This window comes from Odocoileus virginianus, chromosome 1 (genome assembly GCF_023699985.2).
Source record: "Odocoileus virginianus isolate 20LAN1187 ecotype Illinois chromosome 1, Ovbor_1.2, whole genome shotgun sequence".
Classification (NCBI taxonomy): Eukaryota; Metazoa; Chordata; class Mammalia; order Artiodactyla; family Cervidae; genus Odocoileus; species Odocoileus virginianus.
This window is the reverse complement of record NC_069674.1, coordinates 16,229,275-16,246,580: the sequence shown is the minus strand read 5'-3', so window position 1 is coordinate 16,246,580 and position 17,306 is coordinate 16,229,275. Positions and strand designations below refer to the sequence as shown.

The following is a 17,306-nucleotide window of genomic DNA, read 5'->3' as shown; positions in this document are numbered from 1 at the left end:
AGTCTGGTATCAGTGCCACAATCAATACATGAATACACAGAATATCTGCATCACTTCAAAACATTTTGTTCCCTTTCACAGTGAGTTCCCCTACCCAGCCCCTGGCAATCACTGATATGCCTTCTCTTGTTAAGAGTTTTGACTTTTCTAGGTTTTCATGTAATGCAGTCATACAGTGAGTGTGTTCTTTTGTGTCTGGTTTCTTTTACTTGGCATAGCCATTTTCTGATATTCACCCATGTTGCTACATTTATCAGTAGACTTCCTGTCATTGTGGAGTCGTATTTTAACATAAGGATATGTTATAACCTGGTTATCCATTTACCTGCTGATGGGCATTTGCATCTCTGTATTCTTGTCGTTTTGAGAATGTTATGTAAGATCAGTCATAAGACCTTTCAAAATTGACTCTTTAAAAAAACTCACGCTAATGCCTTTAGGATCCATCCAGTTTGCTCTATCAATAAGTAGTTCCCTTTGATTGCAACTGTTATCCCATGGTATGGATGTACCACAGTTTATTTAACCATTAGCTTATTAAAGGAGATTTGGGTCCTTTTGAGTCTTGGGCTCGTCTGAATAACAATTAAGATTTGTGAAGTCCGTGGGGTCGAAAAAGAGTCGGACACAACTTAGTGACTAAATAGCAGCAGTAGCAGTTCAGATTTTCGTGTGAACCTAAATTTATTTCTGCTCAGGAGTGAGATTGCTGATTCATATGATAAATGTTATGTTTAGTGTTTTTTTAAGAAACTGCCAGACTGTTTTCCAGAATGGCTCTGTTATTTCACACTCTCAGTGGGAATGTGTAAGAGATCTAATATTTCCACATTTTTTAATAGCTCTGTGCTGATAACCCATCATGATCTTAATTTGTATTTATTACCTGATGGCTAGTGATGGGGAACATCTTATCATGTGCATATTTGCCATGTGCATATCCTTATTGGTATTGCATATCCTCTATGTTTTTTGTCCATTTTCTAAATGGGTTGTTTGTTTTTGTTTTGAGAGTTCTTTATACATGGTAGATGTGAATCCTTTGTCAGATCGGTGGTTTGCAGATATTTTCTCCCAGTGCGTAGCTTGTTTTTTCATCTTCTTTATAGGTCTTTTGCAGAACAAAAGTCTTAAATTTTGATGAAATCAAATTCATCCATATTTTTCTTTTATGGATTGGGTTTTTGATATATCTAAGACCTTCAACAAGTCCTATGTTCTTAAGATTTCTCTTGTTTTCTTCCAAAGATTTTACTTTTATGTTTTATATTTAAAACTGATCCGCCTTGAGTTAATTTTTGTATAAAAAGCAAAGGTTAAGTTGAAGTCCAGTTTTTCCTATGAGTACCCAGTTGTTTCAGCCATTTGTTGAAAAGTCTTTCCTTTTTCCAGTGAATTGTTCTCACGCTTTTGTCACAATGAGTTGCACTTACTTGTGTGAGTGTATTTCTTGTTGCTGTATTCTATTCCATTCATCTATGCATGTATCCTGCCAATACCATCCTGTCTAAATTACTGCATGTAAGTCTTAAAACTGGATAGTGATTCTTTTCACTATATTTTTCTTTTCCCAGAATTGTTTTAGCTATTCTAGTTCTTTTCCTTTTCCACATAAATCTTGGAATAATCTTATGTATATTTACAAAAAGATCTTGCTATGATTTTGATAGGAATACACCTAGCCCAACAGACCAGTGTGGTGAGAATTAACATCTTTACTGTGATGCATCTTTCAATCCAAGAAAATTAAGTCTGACAGATTTTATTCTTTTGGGCTCCAAAATCACTGCAGATGGAGACTGTAGCCATGAAATTAAAAGATACTTGCTCCTTGGAAGAAGCTTTATGACAAACCTAGAGAACATATTAAAAAGCAGAGACATTACCTTGCCAACAAAGGTCCATCTAGTCAAAGCTATGGTTTTTCCAGTAGTCATATATGGATGTGAGAGTTAGACTATAAAGAAAGCTGAGTGCCGAAGGATTGATGCTTCTGAACTGTGGTATTGGAGAAGACTCTGAGAGCCCCTTGGACTGCAAGGACATCCAACCAGTCCATCCTAAAGATCAGTCCTGAATATTCATTGGAAGAACTGATGCTGAGACTCCAGTACTTTGGCCACCTGATGTGAAGTGCTGACTCCTTAGAAAGGACCCTGATGCTGGGGAAAATTGAAGGCAGAAAGAGAAGGGGGTAAGAGAGGATGAGATGGTGGGATGGCATCACCAACTCAGTGGACATGAGTTTAAGCAAGCTCCAGGAATTGGTGAAGGACAGGGAAGCCTGGTGTCCATGGGGTCGCAAAGAGTCAGACATGACTGAGCAACTGAACAACAACAACAATCTTTTAGTCCACGAACAGTATCTCTTATCAACATTTTGTAGTTAATCAGCATAAAGATGCTTTTACACCTCTGTCAAAAATCAGTTGACCCTACTTGTGTAGGTCTGTTTCAAGTCTCTATGCTTTTTCATTTATCTGTGTGTCCTATGGTCAATAACGGACATTCCTAATTACTCTTGCTATATAAGTCTTGAAATTGGATAGTAATTCTTTATTATTCTTCTTTCCATTATCCATTCAGCTATTATAGTGTATTTGCCCTTTAATATAAATATTAAAACAATCTTGTCTCTATCTGCAAAAGAAAATGTTGTTAGGATTGTATTAGGAATTCTGTTAAACTGGTAGATCACATTACTTTTTACTACATTGATTATCTCTATCCATGAACATTGTCTCGCCATATATTTAGATCTTTTTTGGTTTCTAAATTTTGTAGTTTTCAGGATACTAGGACTATACATGTTTGTTAGTATTTAATTTTGTTTAGAGCTGATTTCCATATAATTGAATGGATATTCAAATTATTTTATAGTGGTTTGTGCCTTTTGAGGAATTGGTCCATTTCACTTGTATTGTCATTTTGTGTGAGTACTGTTCTTAGTACTTCCTGTCATCCTTTTGCTGTCTTGTTGTCTGTAGTGATATCCCCATTTTTATTTTTATGTTTGGTAAGTTGTGTCTTCTCCTTTGTCTTTATCAGTCTTGCTGGATGTTTGTTAATTTTATTGACCTTTTCAAATCACAAACTTTTTGTTGAATTGACTTTCAGCTTTTCAATTTCATTGATTTCTGCTCTTACATTTATTATTTCTTACCTCCTATGAGGTGGAGGTTGAAGTCTTTAGTTTCTTGTGCTGTATCCCTTGCTGTCCTGGTGAGAGAACTTCCTCCTCACTGGTCAGTGGTGTGGAAGTTGATGCTCCCACTGGGCACTGCTAATACCTCCCTGGATGATAGGGGTATGGATGCCTATTTAGTGTTTCTCATGTGTTCTTCACTGACACATCAAAGGAGAAGGGAGGTTACTGATAAATACTGATAAATACTGATAAATAGTGATGGAAGTGTGGACTTTACACCAGGCCTTCAGCCTGGAGTCAGGGGAGTACCTGATTACTGTTCTGGACATAACAGCTCAGGCTCCTCATGTCATCTCCATGGACACTGCTGGGGGCCTTGTTACCACCCAGTGAGGACCAAAGCCCTAGCTCCCCACCAGGCTTCTCTGACACAGGCAGCAGGGAGTGGTTGCGGCAGCTGGTTTCTGCTTGGCCAGGGTTGAAGCTGAAGCTTCCCACTGGAACTTTGCTGGTGGGAGAGGAAACAGTGTATTTTCTGTGGTGTTTAGCTGCACTTTTCTGTCTTGCCAGACTGCCCTGCTCCTGGTCCTTTGAATAGAGGGAGCAGCCTTTTGTGATTTTTTTTTTTTTTTAAATACCTTTTGGTGTTTTTGAGATGACAGCTACATGAGCTCCCACTTTAGCATATATGAGGCTAAAAGAAAACCCAGCAAACTCACCATTGTCATTCCTCGGGTCCTGAGGTCTCTAGACAGCCTGCCTCCTTTCTGCCTTTCTTAGTTTTGTATAAATGTGTAGTCTTTAGCTGTGCTTATCTGGAATAAGGAACAGCATGTTTATTCAGTCTTTCTATTCTATGAAGTTCATTGCCACATTTTTACAGATTTGAATTACTGATTTCTTGTCAGTTCTATGTTCTTATCTATACCTTCTCCCAATTGAGGGCTTGTTTTCCCATTTTCTTCGTGGTAATCTTTTGCCTAACTGTAGGTATTAACTTTACTGAAGTTGAATTCATTCATTTCTCCCTTATGCTCTTGCTTTTTGTTTTCTTGATTAAGAAACTTATTCCAGCTCTAAGGTTACACAGATACTTTCCTATATTTCCTCATGAAAGTTTCAAACTTCTTATCTGTCCTATCCAAAATTTTGAATTAAGCCAGGTAGGGATGTGATTTCATCCCTCTCCCACTGTAGAGAGCTGTAGCACCAGGACATTTTCCTCCCCTTTCCCACCAATTTCTAGTGCCACATCTGTCATGTGTGTAACTGCATTGAATCTAAAGATACGTTTGGAGAGACTTGGCATCTTTACCATCAAGAACATGGTGTTTTCATTACTTAGGTATTTTTTGTTAATGATTCTAAATAAGCTTAACATTTTTCTACACAGTAACCTTACACATTTTCAAAACTTTACTCCTAAGTACTTAATATATTTTTGTTATTGTGAAATAGTTTTAGTTTTTTTAATTAAGATTTTAAAAATTTAGATTTTAATTCATTCATTTATTGTTTCACAGCTCCCACAAAAGGAAAGGGGACATGGGGACGAGCACTGTGAAAGATCTCCCCTCCCCCAAAGGAACACTGTTTGCACTTAAAGGAAGCAAATTTGGTGTTTTCTGAATTCCCATGGATATTTTAAATAAAATAAGTATGTCTGTGTTCCACTTTTAGCAATCCTGATCTTGTAGGTCCACAGAGAACCAGAAGTCTAATTTAATTCCTTTAGGAGGGTCCATATGATTCTGCACATCTCTCTGAGAGAAGTTGCTAAACATTAAAAAGAATAGCCTGAGGGGATATTTATTTGGAAGAGCATCTCATTTAAAGTTATGAGCATTTTCTCATCATTTAATATACTAGTGTGGGACATACACATAAACACACACACTATATGTATACACACACAGTGCACACAAGTATAAAATGCATATATGTACATAAAAGTGAATTGCTTTATGTTAAGTAACAACAGGTATGAATTTGAAGAGAGTGGACCTGTAAAAGAATTCATTCACAGTTTGGATGAGATGTGTTGGGTTAGGACTCCATATGTTTGTTTTAAAACTTAGAATGTGAGCTTATGGATATAAATAGGATTGGTGGTTGCATGAGGTAGGGGGTTGGGGGTGGGCAAAATGGGTGAAAAGGGTCAAAAGTTATAAATTTCCAGTTATAAAATGAGTAGGTCATAGGGATATAATGTACAGTATGGGGACTATAGTTAATAAAACTGTATCACATATATGAAAGGAGCTAGGGGGATGGATCTTAAGTTCTCACCACCAAACAAAAAATAAAACAAGCTTGTAATTGTGTACAATGACAGATTTCAGCTGAACTTTTTGTGGTGATTGTTTTGCAATATATACAGACATCAGTTCCTTTCATTGTGCAGCCTAAACTTACTGTGTTATGTCAATTATGTGTCAATTAAAAAAAAAAAGTTAAAAATACAATTTTGTCTTTCCCAGTTGGAGTCATTCGATGTCCTGTTTGCAGCCAAGAGTGTGCAGAGAGACACATCATAGATAACTTTTTTGTGAAGGACACTACTGAGGTTCCCAGCAGTACAGTAGAAAAGTCTAATCAGGTAAGTGTATTAAGTCTTGGGTCTCTTGCTTCCTCTTAATGTGGCAGCCTAGAATACTGGAGAACTTATCATGCATTTGGTTGGTTTGTCTCAAGCATATCGTTAATTAATTTCAAATTATCCCTTCTCCCTGCTTGGCTTTCTTTTTCCTCCCTTTTAATGTATTTGCTGGGTAAACTGGGTTGTTAGTCCAGTAAAATTAGCCTTATTCTGAATTTTGTGCACCTCTTAAGTCATTTGACATGCTTCCCTCTCTGCTGTATTTTGTGTAAACTGGTGACAAAAATGTAGAGGCTGGTTTATATTTGAGTCCCACTGGGCGAGAGGACGTAAGAATACTTCCATCCATATGTTTGTGTGTCTTTCAAGCAGAAAGATTGTGATGCTTGGTTGTCTTTTTTTCTGATGTTAACGGCCATCAATGATCACTGCCAGGATTCCATATTTCGCTCAGACTTTGAAAAAGATAACATTTTCATTCTGTCATTCTCCTTTATTTCTCAGCTGGAGTAGGAAGAGAAAAGTATCCTTCATGTATTCTTAGGTTTACAGGAAAGGTAGATAAATGCTCAATTCTTTCCCTTGAGTTGCTAATTTTTAGAGTAGTGATTTATTTTCTTAGCATTCTTCAGAGGTGACTAACAAGTGGTATGTGTGCTTATTGTTATGAACTAACTCATGGAGTTTTAACATGAAATGTGCTGTAGTTATTCTTTTTGGTGCTCAATTTGTGCCATCTTGGCAGTGAGGATTCCTGAGTCCTTCTGACACAATCCCAGTAGTCATTGCTATCTCTCTTGCTTTCTGTTTTGACAAGATCTTGTTCATTTTCTGTTCTATACCTTCAACCAGCAGGAGTTGGTTCTTCTGAGAGCCTTGGTTCCTTTTAGTCTAAAATGGTATTTGGAGAACATAATATAGATGCTCTTGAGCACTTCGTTGGCCATTTTTCTATGGTTTTCAAGAGAATGATTCAGCAAATGCTTTTTATTTTTAAAAGAGGAAGGAAAAAGGAAAAATATATCAAGGATATATTGACATTTTTAAGTCGAATCTAGAATTGTAGATGAAAAGTTGAGCAAATAGGAAGCCAACTAAGATGATCTTTTCCTCTGGCATTGCAATCTTCCTCCAGTACCACCTATTGCTAGAATCTAATGTAGAACAAGCTCATTAAGCATAAATGAGGCTTGCAGAGTAAGAGTGAAGACAAATAGAGTTAGTACTGAAAGTAGAAATTATAGAATTATCTCTGTCAAAACAGAAAACAAGGTAACAATTACTAAATGTATGTACTGGGGATATTCAACCAAATCATCATGTTTTAAGGTTACTTAAAATAAGTAATTCTTCCCTATATGGTTAAGTCACCCACTTGATAGGCAGGTTCATTTGTTTCATTTTGCTTTTGTTTATGGTTTTGTTTAGGGCTTTAGTTTTTCTTTTAGGGCTATGAGCCCATATAGGGCCACACAAGATGGACAGGTCGTGGTGGAGAGTCCTGACAAAATATGCTCCACTGGAGAAGGGAATGGCAAACCACTTCAGTATTCTTGCCTTGAGAACTCCATGAACAGGATGAAAAGGCAAAAAGATAGGACAGTGAAAGATGAACTCCTCAGGTTGGTAGATACCCAATATGCTGCTAGACAACAGTAGAGAATTAACTCCAGGAAGAATGAAGAGACGGAGCCAAAGCAAAAACAACACCCAGTTGTGGATGTGACTAGTGATAGAAGTAAAGTCCAATGCTGTAAAGAGCAATATTGCATAGGAACCTGGAATGTTAGGTCCATGAAACAAGGTAAATTGGAAGTGGTCAAACAGGAGATAGCAAGAATGAACATCAACATTTTAGGAATCAATGAACTAAAATGGACTGGAATGGGTAAATTTAACCCAGATGACCATTATATCTACTACTGTGTGCAAGAATCCCTTAAAAGAAATGGAGTAGCTCTCATAGTCAACAAAAAAGTCCGAAATGCAGTACTTGGATGCAGTCTCAAGACGACAGATGATCTCTGTTCATTTCCAAGGCAAACCATTCGATATCACAGTAATCCAAGTCTATGTCCCAACCACTAATGCTGAAGCAGCTAAAGATCAACAGTTCTATAAAAACCTACATGACCTTCTAGAACTAACACCCAAAAAAAGATGTCCTTTTCATTATAGGGGACTGGAATGCAAAAGTAGGAAGTCAGAAGATACCTGGATTAACAGGCAAATTTGTCCTTGGAGTACAGAATGAAGCAGGGCAAAGGCTAACAGTTTTGCCAAGAGAACGCACTGGTCATAGCAAACACCCTCTTCTGACAACACAAGAGACAACTCTACACATGGACATCACCAGATGGTCAATACTGAATCAGATTGATTATATTCTTTGCAGCCAAAGATGGAGAAGATCTATACAGTCAGGAAAAATGAGACCAAGAGTGGACTGTGGCTGAGATGGTTGGATGGCATCACCAACTTGATGGACATGAGTTTGAATAAGCTCCAGGAGTTGGTGATGGCATGCTGCAGTCCATGGGGACACAAAGAGTCAGACACGACTAAGCGATTAAACTGAAATTAGTTTTTTTTTTTAACTTGAAATTTGTGAAACTACATATAAAATATTCATATACTGGTTCCAAAGAAAAATCTATGACACAGAATGTTTTCAGGGAACTCAAACTTCTATCTCCATCTTCACCTACCCTGTTTTTTCTCTTATCTTACAGCTAACCATTTGATTTCTTTTATGGTTTATCCTTGCACTTTTAATATTGTTTTATAATCTAAGTAATTTTATGTTATTTTAAAGATTTAAGCAAATAAGTCATTCCAGCTCATCTGTGTCTTTCTTAGATAAGCAGTAGTATGGTATGCTTTAACACTTAGCTTTTTTAGTTTTACTTTTTATAGTGGACATCCTTTCCTAAAAGTATGTATAGAAATCCCTTACTCCTTTTTGCTCCAGAATGTAGAGATTAAGTTTCGGATGACATCCTTATAGAGGTGATAGTTGAAGCTGAGGTAGTAGATGAGACCAATCCTTAAACCTAACAAAAATTTACAGAATCCAGAGGAGAAAGAGTAGTGGTGGGATCCAGAGAGGCAATCCGGGAGATAAGAGGATCTGGAAGTGTCAAGGAATCAAAATGATTTCTAGGACATATGAGTGGCATCAAATGATGTTAGAAAGGTAGAAGGCAAGAACTGAGAAAGAGCAAGTTTGGGTTGTAGAAGTATTATCCAGGTATTTGGAATTTGGCTAATGTAAACTACTGACTGAGGGGAAAACATTTTTTCCCAATCATAAATGGTGTTATGAGGACTGTTTATGTGTTGTGTTACTTTAGCATCTGTTCTTAGAAAATAGGGCCAACATCTACACAGTTATACAAGCTGGGCAAAAGGTACTGTCCCTTGCTGTCTCTTCATCTCACATATCCAGGGCATCCTCCAAACCAGTCAGCTTTACTTCCCAAATCTCCTTCATTCATCTCCACTTCTAGCACTGCAAAGGGCTCCTACTTCCTTCTGTGCAGAAACACTTGCCCTTTTTCTAATCTGGTCTCTACATTGCAGGGACAGTCGTGCACTTTCTGTGATTTTAAAAATGCACTTTCTGGCCACATCACTTACTTACTTAAAAGCTATTAGGAGACTTCTTCAGACAAAGACCAAGTGTCATGTGATTGTCTGGCTTCTGCCGGCCTTGCCATCAGCTCCTTCTCTTGCCAGTCTTCCTCTTGATCTCTCCACTTTAGTGTACTGGCTTTCTGTCAGTTCTTTGAACCTGCCATGTTCTTGCTGGAGGCTTTGGTACATGCTTTTCTCTCTGCCTAGAAGACTTTCACCAGTAATTGATGACTCAGCTTTCTTATCTTGGTGCAAATATGATCTCTTTAGAGAAAGCCTTGCCTGGGTGATCTCACTTTCCCCAACACTTCAACCCTACTCACAAATGACTTTCACCCATCATATGTTTTTATACCTTCTTATACCTTTCCTTTATGGTACTTTTCAATCTGTAGTTTCGTATTAGTGTGATTATTCCAATAATGTTTGACTTTCCCCATGTTATTCTTCATAACCACTTAGTAAAATTCATGTTATTGCCATTATTTTAAGATGAGCATTCTAAGTAACCTGCCTAAGACTACTCATCTGGTAAGTATGGGTTCGTTTATGTGTGGTTAGTTGTGTGACCACTTTTTCTTTATTCTCAAAAATTGATGGGACATGTTTCTTTCATTAGGTATGTACAAGCTGTGAGGACAATGCAGAAGCTAATGGGTTTTGTGTGGAGTGTGTTGAATGGCTCTGCAAGACATGCATCAGAGCTCATCAGAGGGTGAAATTCACAAAAGACCACACTGTGAGACAGAAAGAGGAAGTATCTCCAGGTAATAAATTAGTTTTTAAATCTCATTTTTTCTCTGTCCTTCCCAGGTCATTCTTTCCTTCCCATACTAGTTTCGATACAGTTGTAAACATTAAATATACTCTTTCTTTTAATACAAGAAAGTCTATTGTAGTTGAATTTGAATACTTGTAAATGTTGAGTAGATTTAGAATTCCTCTGCATTATTTATACTCACAACCCTCCTCCTATAAATGCCTTGATTTGGTATGAATGTACAACTTAAAAAAAAGTTGCTTTTAAAATTTCTCTATCTCTTTCTTTTTAAGATGTTAAGGGGTGGGTGAGTTAAAAGAAGTTTTACAACTCTTTTTCTCACTGATATTCTTTTATTAAACCTGTTCTGTAATATTTATTATGTAGGTAACTAAAGAAGCTTTGCTCTTTATGTAATGATGGTTTCTGCATTTTTGTTGTGTTGCTTATAATGTAAACTTAACTAATACATTTTTATTATAGTAAAATACGTATGTAACTTAAAGATTGACATTATAACCATTTTTAAGTGTACAAATTGGTGGCATTAATTGTATCCAAAGTGTTATGCAACCATCACCACTCTTTCCAAAACTTCCATAGCACCCCAAAATAAATTTTACCCAATAAATAATAATTACCCATTCCCCTCTCCTCTCCAGCCCCTTTTAACCTCTAATCTATGATTTATCTCTATGAATTTGCTTACTCTAGATATCTCATACAAGTGAAATCATATGGTGTTTGTCCTTCAATGTCTGGCTTATTTCACTTACTTCAGTGTTTTCAGGTTTTATCCATGTTGTAATATTTATCAGCTCTTCGTTCATCTTTATGGCTCACATATATTTTTGTTTAAAAATTAGTTCACTGCTTTTTGTTCACTGAGTCAACAAGGGTTTGAATGTCTATTCTATATTCCAGGAACTTTGCTAGATTTAAGAGATGAAGGAGTGAGTAAGACAGGTACTTCCCACCCTCCAGGAGGTATCAGTATGATGAAGACTATGAACAGATTAGCAGTCATAGTTTAACCTCATAAGTTCTGTAGACACACATGAAAGGAGTACTAAACGCAGACTTGGGGATTTACATTGAAAGCCAAATCTGGGACTTCAAAGGTGAATAGAAGTTCATCACATAAATGAGAAGGGTGGAGATAACCAAAGCACATGGCACACATTTCCAGAGGGAGAACACTGATTGTATCTGAGAGTAAGATGCAAGAAGTGTAGTAAAAGATGGGGCTAGGAGTTCTGAGAAACAGGAAAAGGGATATAATTTCCAAGAACACCAATGAAGAGAAAAGAGAAAAGGCCAGGTATAGTCTCAGGTAAATTTAATAGATTAGTACTTTCTAGAAAGACTTGTTTTTCTGTGAAGTCTAGTGTCTATGGAAAAAGAGATTAGAAGAACTAAGGACTTAAAAGGTAAGGGACATGGAGGATACTTGAAATAGCTTCAATTGAAAGAGGGCTCTAGCTTTGGAAATAAGATTACTTGGTAGCATCAAGGTTGCAATTGATATAGCACTTAAAACTTCCTCTGTCAGTCCTCTGGATTGTGATGTTTATAGAGAAGAATTGAACTATTTATGGTTGGAGTTTAGTTGGATTTCCAAGGGGTAAATGATGCGGATAATGGCATGTGTTGACATGAAGAATTTGGGGTTTTAACTGTAGAAAGAAAGTGAAGTTGTTGGGATAGAAGTGGTTAGGGACTGGAGATATCAGTGAGGTATAATGAGAGTAGTTGAAGAATTGGAAAGTTAGAAAGTAGAAGTTATTAGAGTGGGATATTTGAATTTATGATTACAGAAATGGAATAGTAACAGACAATAGAAAATCTAGGGTGAGACCATGATGTATGTGAAATGGTATAAGTAGGTAAAATGAAGTATAGGTCTCTAGAGATGAAAAAGTCTGAGAGGCTTGTCTTTATGTGGTGCTCTCTACAGACTTCTCAATCATCCAGGCTGATCATGATGAGACTTAGGGCTACGAGGATGACTGTGGGTCAGAATCAAAATTCCTCATAAATAAAAGAAGCCTATAAATGGGTGACATGTTAATTATCTAAATCAGGTGCTATAATAATTATAATAATATAATTATTCCTGAAGAGCAGGCACAAACCAGGATGTCCCAAGCCAAACAAGGATGTCTGACTACCCATCATCTACTGTGTTGCCCAGATGACTTGAACCTCAAGGAGACGGGAACAGGGAAGCTATGACAGTATTGAGCCATCTTTGCTTTGCTGGGATTCATTCCATTTGGTCTTGTTGTGTTGTGCTTTTAAAATTCTTTTAATACATTGCTAACTTTCTCTGGTTATTTATTTTCCTTTTATTCCAGAATTTTATGTTTTCCCTTCTTTTTGATAAACTAGACGGTAGTTTACCTTTTTGTGTTTATCCCTAAATTTATCTAGTTGCCCTCCACATATTTTTACTTCATTAATTTTATTTTTAATTCCCCTCAGCTTACCTTCAGTTCAGTTCAGTCGCTCAGTCGTGTCCGACTCTTTGTGACCCCATGAATCGCAGCTCTCCAGGCCTCCCTGTCCATCACCAACTCCCGGAGTTGACTCAAATTCATGCCCATCGAGTCGGTGATGCCATCCAGCCATCTCATCCTCTGTCATCCCCTTCTCCTCCTGCACTCAGTCCCTCCCAGCATCAGGGTCTTTTCCAATGAGTCAGCTCTTCTCATGAGGTGGCCAAAGTATTGGAATTTCAGCTTCAGCATCAGTCCTTCCAATGAACATCCAGGGCTGATCTCCTTTAGGATGGACTGGTTGGATCTCCTTGCAGTCCAAGGGACTCTCAAGAGTCTTCTCCAAAACCACAGTTCAAATGAATAAATTTTTCAGCACTCAGCTTTCTTCACAGTCCAACTCTCACATCCATACATGACCACTGGAAAAACCATAGCCTTGACTAGACAGACCTTTGTTGGCAGAGTAATGTCTCTGCTTTTTAATATGCTGTCTAGGTTGGTCATAACTTTCCTTCAAAGGAGCAAGCGTCTTTTAATTTCATGGCTGCAGTCACCACCTGCAGTGATTTTGGAGCCCCAAAAAATAAAGTCTGGCACTGCTTCCACTGTTTCCCCATCTATTTCCCATGAAGTGATGGGACCAGATGCCATGATCTTAGTTTTCTGAATGTTGAGTTTTAAGCCAACTTTTTCACTCTCCTCTTTCACATTCATCAAGAGGCTTTTTAGTTCATCTTCACTTTCTGCCATCAGGGTGGTGTCATCTGCATATCTGAGGTTATTGATATTTCTCCCGGCAATCTTGATTCCAGCTTGGGCTTCTTCCAGCCCAGCGTTTCTCATGATGTACTCTGCATATAAGTTAAATACACAGGGTGACAATATACAGCCTTGACGGACTCCTTTTCCTATTTGGAACCAGTCTATTTTTCCATGTCCAGTCCTAACTGTTGCTTCCTGACTTGCATACAGGTTTCTCAAGAGGCAGGTCAGGTGGTCTGGTATTCCCATCTCTTTCAGAGTTTTCCACAGTTTATTGTGATCCACACAGTCGAAGGCTTTGGCATAGTCAATAAAGCAGGAATAGATGTTTTTCTGGAACTCTCTTGCTTTTTCGATGATCCAGCAGATGTTGGCAATTTGGTCTCTGGTTCCTCTGCCTTTTGTAAAACCAGCTTGAATATCTGGAAGTTCATGGTTCACATATTGCTGAAGCCTGGCTTGGAGAATTTTGAGCATTACTTTACTAGCGTGGGAGATGAGCGCAATTGTGCGGTAGTTTGAGCATTCTTTGGGATTGCCTTTCTTAGGGATTGGATGAAAACTGAGCTTTTCCAGTCCTGTGGCCACTGCTGAGTTTTCCAAATTTGTTGGCATATTGAGTGCAGCACTTTCACAGCATCATCTTTCAGGATTTGAAATAGCTCAACTGGGATTCCATCACCTCCACTAGCTTTGTTTGTAGTGATGCTTTCTAAGGCCCACCTGACTTCACATTCCAGGATGTTTGGCTCTAGGTGAGTGATCACACCATCATGATTGTCTGGGTCATGAAGATCTTTTTTGTACAGTTCTTCTGTGTATTCTTGCCACCTCTTCTTAATATCTTCTGCTTCTGTTAGGTCCATACCATTTCTGTCCTTTATCAGCTTACCTTAGTATTGTTTAATCAGTCATTCTATTTATTTGTATTCTGCGTTTCCATTTAATGTTATAACATAAGCATTACCTGGTCTTATCTTCACCCTAGGTAACTAATTAAGAAGTTTTATGTGGATGAATGCAATGTAATAATGTACATTTTATGATTATCTCTGTGTCAGTGGGTATCCTCTGTTAGGAGTTTTGCAAAAGTGGGGAAATAATTTTTCCATCACCTCTTTTGTACATTTTTATTAGATTTTTCTGCATTGCACACTAAAAACAAAAACTACATTTGGAATAAGGAGAATTCCAGTTGGTTTCCCTCACTTATCTGGGCTATTTTCTTAAGATTTTTTCTTTTATTTCATCAGTTCAGTTCAGTTCAGTTGCTCAGTCATGTCTGACTCTTTGCGACCCCATGGACTGCAGCACGCCAGGCCTCCCTATCCATCACCAACTCCCATAGTTTACTCAAACTCATGTCCATTGAGTCTTTGATGCCATCCAACCATCTCATTCTCTGTCGTCCCCTTCTCCTCCTGCCTCAGTCTTTCCCAGCATCAAGGTCTTTTCAAATGATGAGTCAGTTCTTCACATCAGATGGCCAAAATATTGGAGTTTCAGCTTCAGCATCAGTCCTTCCAATGAATATTCAGGACTGATTTTCTTTAGAATGGTCTGGTTGGATCTCCTTGCAGTCCAAGGGACTCTCAAGAGTCTTCTCCAACACCACCATTCAAAAGCATCAATTCTTCGGCACTCCGCTTTCTTTATAGTCCAACTCTCACATCCTTACTTGACTACTGGAAAAACCATAGCTTTGACTAGACAGACCTTTGTTGGCAAAGTAATGTCTCTGCTTTTTAATATACAGTCTAGGTTGGTCATAACTTTTCATAAGACATCTTTTAAGCTACACACTTTCTTTTTCTCATGAATTAATTTTAATGTTAACATTCTAAAGTGAAAAGTTCATTTATCTTTTCCTCCAGAAATGAAAAAACTACTTGATATTTTACTATCTGTAAAACCTAGTGGTGATGGTGATGTGATGAAGCAGTACCTCCTTACATCTCAGTGGATTTGAATTTAAATGAACACTCTAATAATTATTTACTGTTTAATTACGTTAATTTTCTTCTCTTTGCTCCCTCCCGCATGTCTCTACAGAGGCAGTTGGTGTGACCAGTCAACGACCAGTATTTTGTCCTTATCATAAGAAGGAGCAGCTGAAGCTTTACTGTGAAACATGTGACAAACTGACATGTCGGGATTGCCAGTTACTAGAACATAAAGAACATAGGTACCTGCATCTTTGATTGTATGCATAGATTTATAATATAGCTTTAGGAGAACTAGATGACTGCTAACATCACAGCAAAATGGCAGTCTGTAAATGTTTCCTTTGGCTAGCAGTATGTTGACCTATTAAAGGATTTTTCAACTTTGATGTTATTGACTTTGGAGCCAAGTGATTCTTTGTCGTAGTGATTCTATCTGGTGCATTGTATGGTGTTTTAATTGTATGGTGTTTTACCTCTATTTACTAGATTCCAGTAGCATTCTCCCAATTGTGACAATTAAAAATGTCTCCAGACATTGCCAAATGCCTTGGGGAGGAAAATCACCCCAGTTGAAAACCAGTGACCTGCACACTTTAAAAAAATATATAAAATTAGTTGCCACTTTGTAGATGAGATTTCACATTTAAAAAATTTATAGGTCCTTTGTTTCGGTTTTTTGTTTTGTTTTTAAAGAAAATTGAATCTATTGTAGCCCTAGGCGCCATATATTTTCATGTCAGCATTTGACTGGAATTAACTTTAGTCCTCTTTAAAATAGTCATACTTCTCTAATTCATCATAGTTCCTACTACAGCTAACTTTTACATCTGTCCTCCATTGGCATTTTAGTTAGTAACAACTGAATTAAACAGTACGATTATGATACGCTGATATAAATACAATTGGCTTTAAAAAGTCTAGGCTTCCAGTAGTGGCAGACTAGGTAATTTGGACCAACCCTATCAGTGAGCTTATACCAGTGTAGCTCAGGGGCTTCCCTGGTGGCTCAGCAGGTAAAGAATCCGCCTGCAGTGCAGAAGACCTGGGTTCAATCCCTGGGTTGGGAAGATCCCCTGGAGAAGGGAAAGGCTACCCACTGCAGTATCTGGCCTGGAGAATTCCATGAACTGTATTATCCATGGGGTCGCAAAGAGTCAGACATGACTAAGCGACTTTCACTTTCACTATACCGGTGAAGGTAACTAGAAAACATGGACAAAATATAGAAACCATGGATATTTTAGAGTTGGTAATAAAGAATTATTAACGCACTACAGTACTCTCACCTGGTAGTTCCAGGGACAGGAGAAGCCTGGAGGCTATTGTCCATGGGGTCACAAAAAGTCAGTCCAAACTTAGCAATTGAACATCAACAATAATTACTAGATCAGGATTGGGTTGCAGTGGGGACAGAGAATGGTACAGGCTTTTTTCCCCTTTGAAGCATTTGCCTAGAGGTTGATGGGTGCTTTTAACAAGTTCTCAGAGCTAAAAGACAGGGATTAGAGTTCCGGGGTCACAGGGGTTAAAGGCTTCTCCTTGCCTTGCGTTGGGATCCTGAAAGTCGACACTATTATGATAAAGATCAACTAGTTAGTAAATAGTTCCTCACCAGAACTAAAATGCAGAATCAAATCTAACCAGTACCTAAAGTTGGATTAAACTGAAATCATACTGCTTGTGCCTCAAGATACCTGGTAGAATAAAATGTGTATCCTCCCTGGAAGAAGACATCACCCTAGACCTCAAATCTATTTAATAATGAGTTTGGCAAAATGGGTTCAGCACACAATTAGAAATAACCAAATATGTTAGGCAGTGTGATACAAGGCAATGTGAACAATGTCTAAAAATTAACATTATAATAACTGATTGAATCAGTAAAGGGTTTAAGAGCTGATTTGACATGCTAGTAAATGAGAATTCATGAACTGGAAGAAAATTAAGAAAACAT

At 37.8% G+C, this 17,306-nt stretch overlaps 1 protein-coding gene across 3 annotated transcripts in view; it reads left to right on the top strand.

Moving 5' to 3' along the window:
- The window catches only part of TRIM24 (tripartite motif containing 24), a 109,637-nt gene that overhangs the window by 39,627 nt on the left and 52,704 nt on the right, over positions 1 to 17,306 (top strand). For all 3 annotated transcript variants that reach the window (XM_020878281.2, XM_070465208.1, XM_020878278.2), the window contains exons 2-4: positions 5,629 to 5,747; positions 10,003 to 10,150; positions 15,459 to 15,591. In XM_020878281.2, the coding sequence (XP_020733940.1) occupies positions 5,629 to 5,747; positions 10,003 to 10,150; positions 15,459 to 15,591 (400 nt within the window). The remainder of the gene's footprint in view (positions 1 to 5,628; positions 5,748 to 10,002; positions 10,151 to 15,458; positions 15,592 to 17,306) is intronic.